Source organism: Merops nubicus, unplaced genomic scaffold (assembly GCF_000691845.1).
Source record: "Merops nubicus isolate BGI_N331 unplaced genomic scaffold, ASM69184v1 scaffold2863, whole genome shotgun sequence".
NCBI classification, from domain to species: Eukaryota; Metazoa; Chordata; class Aves; order Coraciiformes; family Meropidae; genus Merops; species Merops nubicus.
In genome coordinates this window covers 82192-88191 of record NW_008599428.1, presented here as the reverse complement: position 1 = coordinate 88191, position 6000 = coordinate 82192, and the positions used below count along the sequence as shown (strand labels likewise).

The window sequence follows — 6000 nt, the reverse complement described above, 5'->3', positions numbered from 1 at the left end:
AAGCACAAGAAATTTCTCTAGTTCAGGCAAGTAAATATCTCTACCTCCATGGTTTACGTGAAATTAAATTCTTGGTAAACAAATTGTGGAAACCTTCCTAAAGTGGAGGAATTCATTTGCTCTGTTACAAAATATAGTTCAAAAGGAACGTAAGAATTTTAATTTTTTTTTTTTTTTTTTCTGTATTTAATAGTTAAAGGATTTGTCTTACTGAGCTCTGCTTTGAAAAACTGGGGAACCTCTTCTGTGTAGAATTGAAATAAACATTTGCCAGTTGTCTGGAATAAAAAGACAAAAATGTCCATCATAGATCCTTATCAACACATTGTGGTGAGTAGCTCTGAATATTCCATGTATAGTGTCTTTTATAATATATACTGTTTCATATGATGTATCCAATTAAAAGTTACTCTAAATAAACACACAGCTTTTGTTATCCTTAATTCCTCAAAGAAATGGTTAAGTGTGGTTAGAGCAGCTGTCTTCAGAAATTTATTTGAATGAAATTTGAAAGATCCAAGTTAGCTTTTCAAAAGCATATCATGGCTTTGAGTGTGGTTGCTCATGTGTAAGTCCAAATGGAGTATGGGCTCCTTACCTCATGGGTGTGGTCTTGTAGGGTATCATTCTGAAGGACTTAACTGGTCAAAAGTGCCTCATCAAAGTGCCTGTAGCTGACTGTTTCATACAAGTTTTTCCACATGCTGATTGTCAAACTGAGCTGTAGTCTACACATGTAACATAATTTGTCTTTGTCTGTTAAAGTACAATTTTCGTTTTGTACAATAACTTTTTTCCCTTTATATCAGTATGGACAGTGGGATAAATTGGCAATTTTGGATGTTTAGATCTTAGAGTAGTGAGTATCAGGGATGTTGATTTGAAGAATCTTCAGAACTACAGTCTGCAAACTGTAGGTATGCACAAATCATTTTTTCTGCTGTCAGAGCTGGCTGAAAGGAATGGTACAACCATCTGATCACAACCAGTGCAAGAAGCAGGGGCAAGAGAAGGAGGAGGGAGCTGGGAGCAGAGCTGCCCTTTGTATGGCCAGCAGTGGAGTGGCTCGGCAGCTCGTGGAACATTGGCTTTTGCCTGTAATATTCACACGTATCTTGGCTTGATTGGCTTTCCAAAGTAAACACTGAAACTGCAATTCCTGCTCAGACTGAGCTCTTGAAACACGCTGGGTGTGTTCACATCGGCCGCTTTTCCTAACAGTCCCAGAATCTCACGGCAGGAAAAGTGATATGTCCTCCAAGAGAGTTACCATACACTTGTCAGAATGTTGAACTTCTACATGGCTAAAAATACAGCGTGTGCTTCCTTGAAATGATCTCTTATCAATTATGTGGTTTCTACCCCACGCAGTCACATCCTTTACACGAGTTTGCAGCCAGCAGATGTTAAACTTGTCTTTTACTCACTCCGTTGTTCTGTGAATGCTGTTGTAAAGACAGGTTTCAGGCTGAGGTCTATATTTAACAGCATTCAAACACTACACTTAGCTTCCTCCTTTCAGAGTCCTCTCAGTGCCCTCTCCTGGTTGGAATGTTTGATCTGCTCTGTACCTTCACGGGTGAGGTCTCAGAGGCACTCAGTTGCACTTCATTGAATCATTCACAGAAAAAGATCTTTTTCTGATACCAAGGTATAGACCATAATGAACAAAATGGAGCCATACAGGTATGGGTAGTTACAGTCCTCAGGCAGTGCTGAACTGCTGCTGTAGGACTGTTGTTAATCATATGCTGGAAGGAACACTGGTAATGCAAGAGCTGATCCTATAATTGCTTGAGAAGTAAATGGAAATCTTTGAGGCTTCTTGATTTGTAAATTGAAATTGCATGGAAAGTTTTGCTCAAACTAAGAACAGTTGGGGACCGAAGGCTCAACAATGTAAAAATCTTCAATTTTTAATGATATTTGGCATTAAAAGACTCAAAAGAATTCTGCATTTTCCAAAAGTCCTTCTGTTCACTAATGTGTGTTTTCCAGTCTTTTTTTATTCCTCATGTTATGAAAGAGTTGGAGGAATAAAATAAAAGCATTTGCAAGTGGCTGCAGGCACAGCCAAAACTGTATGAAAAATACTTTTAGATTCAGAGAATAAAGAATTAAGATGCATAATGCATCTTTGGCTACATTGATATGGGGGATAAAGATTGTAACAATGGGAAAAATTATTTCAAGGTAAAATTTGTGTGTGTATACTTGCACACAAATGTTTGTCTTAATCATAATACCCTGTGAAAGAAGAGCATGGACTTCATGAAAATCTGTTTCTTAAGAACACAGGCAAATGTTTTCATTTGTCCAGCCCATTTGTCAGGTCAAGTGTCCTTAATATTAAGGAAGTAAAAGTAATGAATACTTCTTACACAATCTGTCTATGCCAGAGCTTCCTGCTGGGTATTTCGTGTGCAAGGGTATCTCACGTTTTGTGGCTCAGTGTTCTGGGATATGAAAAATACTATATTCAATGCATGCAAATCCCCTGTGGCCTCAAGTCAGTGTGGAAGGTGTGTAGGTCAAAGCTGATGGTGTTACAGGAGATCTTTGCGTGTTGCTCTTCCCCATCCCACAGCGGGAAGGTAACAGTGATAGTGTACACACAGATCAAATGATATGTAAAATAAAGGAAACCAGATAATTAGGGAAATTTTACTGAGAGGAAAAAAAAAAAGCAGGCAAAGGCAGAAAGGGAACAAAGGAGGCAGAGGAGGAGTTAGAAGGGATGTAGAGCTGGGGTGTGGGAACAGGAGATATTGAACCATGGGCTGTGCAGGATACTGGGAAAACCTTGTGGGTTGAACCAGTAGAGTGAACACTGTCCACAGGAGTTCCTGTAACTCAGAAAACCCATATACCCAAAGGGCATATGGAAAACTTTTCCTCTCCTCTCTTCTCTAAATTTATGCAGGAAGTGAAATGAAACATATGTAGAGCTGGGTCACTTTGGGTGATAGGATTTAGGGTTTTGAGTTAATTGTGAGCTTCTAAAATTTTTGACCTGGCATAGATTTTTTTTTTTTTTTTTTTTTTTTTTTTTTAAAGGTATGCTGATGTTGCTTCACTGAGTGTTGCAATGTTTAAGTGATTTTTTTATATAGCATCATCTGTTCTTCAGAAGTAGTTGAGGAGTTGGCAATGTTCAGATTTTTATCAAGACTTAAGGTGAACATAAGTCACTTTAGAAAATGCAGCTTAGTCATCTAAACAAGTAAGGGCTGGATCGGTGAAGGCATTCAGAGCCAATACATTTCTTGTAGTATTTTCAGGGGGCATCTAACTTCTTTAGAACTCTCTCATTACAAAAACAAACCAAAAAATGCTTCTGAAAGTTGTGCTAGCTGTTAATGTGGACATTTAGGCCTTTTAATACTCTTAGAAACTGAAGCCTAAGTGGAAAATTGGTTTAATTTCCGATTGCACTTAAGTTGCATTAAAAAAATGCTTATTTTGGGGTAAGAAAAGAGGTAGACTTTTGAGCTTCCTGTGTATCTGAGTTTTTTTTTTTTCTTGTGTGTGTGTGTGGTAGTGGTGTTTTGTTTTGTTTTTACTGAGAGGGAGATCGTTTAGAAAAAAATTGGAACTACTAAAATAAACTTATGATTATGGCCAAATATTAATAACTCTATAATTATAAAGCCTCAGTGTGTTACTTTTGGGTGATGCACAGGGAAAGAAGATAATGTTTTTCTGTTTTGCCAGACCTCTGTGTACTGGCATTCATTTTGGAGTACACCAGATCCTAAACCAGACTTAACTTTCTTGGCAGAACAGCTGGAATGATGGAGTTTGTTGCTTAGGTCAGTAAAAAGCCATTTTCATGATGGTATTAGCAAGACAATTATTGACTTGTAATGAAAAGTAGTGACAATGATCTCTGTAGTGCTGCAGTGAGAACACACTAGGAAGTGGTGGTTTGGCCTTCTTTTAGAATCACAGACTGGTTTGGGCTGGAAGGGATCTTTTAATATGTAGTACTGTCCCTCTGCAGTGAGCAGGGTAATCTGCAACTAGAGCAGGTTGCTCAGAGCCCCATCCTGTCTGACCTGGAATGGTTCCAGGGATGGGGCATCTACCACCTCTCTGGGCAACCTGGGACAGTGTCTCAGCACTCTCAGTGTAAAAAATGTTTTCCTTCTATCTAGTCTGAATCCTCCCACTGATGATTGTTGCAGCTTCCTCTGGCCCTGCTCCAACAGGTCCATGTCGCTCCTGTACTGGGGACTCCAGAGCTTTTGATGGTTGGCATTTTATTTAGGCATACAAGTTTCAGGAGCAGGACGAGGAGATGCTTTACCTCACAGCAGTGCTCTTTGTCAGGGAGTGTCTTGTAGCCTCATTTTACAGCCAGGACTCTGGAGCACCCGAATCACACATGAGTTCCACATAGCAGCCGAGACCTAAACCCAGCACGCCCACGTCCCGTACTTGTAACTTAATTATAACTCCATCCTGCTCTTTGTTGCTAAATGTTCAGTGATCTCCCATTTGTGGTCTCTAGTGAGGACAGGATCTTTCTTAACAGCTAAGAATAAGGAGAAGGGTGGTGTCTCGGTTCTTTGGGCTGTTTCTCTTAATTATAAGGTTGTATATGACAAAGGAGCTACATCTGTCTGTGTGAACGAGCTCTGGGGCCAGTGCTGTGTTGTGAAACCGACACTTGTGATGTGACGTGCGTGTGAAGGTGGCACACAGTGACAAAACAGCTCTGGGCACTTGGGGAAGCAATTAGAAAACACGGGACAGCAAGAGTCGCTATTTTCTGCAGACTCAGCTTGTAAAAATTCTTGAAGCAGAGTAAATGACAGAGCTGGGGGAACTTCACATAGCTGTGTTCACAGCTGTTGCCAGATGCCCACTAAAATCCCCATGTACCCTGCTGTGATGGAAATCTGGACTGGTTTTTGCCATGTGGCAGAGGCAGAAGTTTCTTCAGGGAGAAGTCTCATCCTTCTTCCCATACATCCATCCACTTGTGGAAGCTGTGATACAAAAGGTGATGGATGTCATGTGGTCATTGGTATGTCTTCATGTCAGCAGAGGACAGGCTGTTGAATAGGTGTTGCTTCTTCATGAATTTCAATTCCCACATCTAAACCTTTTCTATTTGGTTTGATACTTATGGGATGAGTTAACAGTCCTGGTTGGGAGAATCCCGTTAGAGCCTGGATTCTATTTTTCCTGTGGCTGGTGAACCACTTGCTGTGCAGTGATGCTTTCAATGTACCACTTTTAAGGTGATGGTTTCCATTGCCACAGCTTTCCCCCTGCCTGCTTACTTGTTCTTTGAACCAGACAACTCCTACAACTTACAGGACAAAAATTACAGAGCTGGGGTTTACTGCTGGGCAGGCTGTCATGAAATGAGCCTCTGGTGGTCATCACAGCGTGTGGGTGATTGCTGCCTTAATAAAGATGCAGCAATTCAGTGTCTGGGGCAGGCAGTGTCTGCAGTGAAGTCATTCCCTCAGTGTCACTGTGGGCATTTTCTCCTGGCTATCTTGCCATGGTGATGTGGCCATGCCTTGGCAGACCTCAAGACTACAGACTTGCGGAGGAGTTTCGGTTGGTGTCATTTGCATTCTTTTCAGTGTGTCCTGATTCAGCTGTTACTTCAGCATTCAGTACCCACTCTTACTGTCTTTAGAAGTGTTTTTTTTGCTTTTTTCTTCCCTTGAGAAAATAATATGTAACTGATTTTTTTTTTTTTTCCTTATTTGTACTGGAGGGATCCAGTTTGGTTCTTGTCTGTGGGTGTACGTGTGTTGTAGATGTGAAATAATGAGGCTTGGCTGAAAGAACCAGTTCTGAAATAGCTGTGAGACCCACCTGAAAGGCCCTTGTAAATTCTAGCAGTTGAAGCAGCAGGAGCTTACATGCAGACATGTACCACCTCTGAAAACAGCCATGTATGGGTTGAGGGGTTTTGGTGGCTCTTCTGTTCCTTTAAAAAGATGTTCCAGATGAAAACATAGCAAGAAAGCACCT

General features: G+C 40.8%; 1 protein-coding gene across 1 annotated transcript in view; it reads left to right on the top strand.

The window, feature by feature from the left end:
• The first annotated feature begins 297 nt into the window (after positions 1-297).
• The window catches only part of PLA2G4A (phospholipase A2, group IVA (cytosolic, calcium-dependent)), a 63803-nt gene continuing 58100 nt past the window's right edge, over positions 298-6000 (top strand). The window contains exon 1 of the mRNA XM_008937367.1: positions 298-330. Coding sequence (XP_008935615.1) covers positions 298-330 — 33 coding nt within the window. The remainder of the gene's footprint in view (positions 331-6000) is intronic.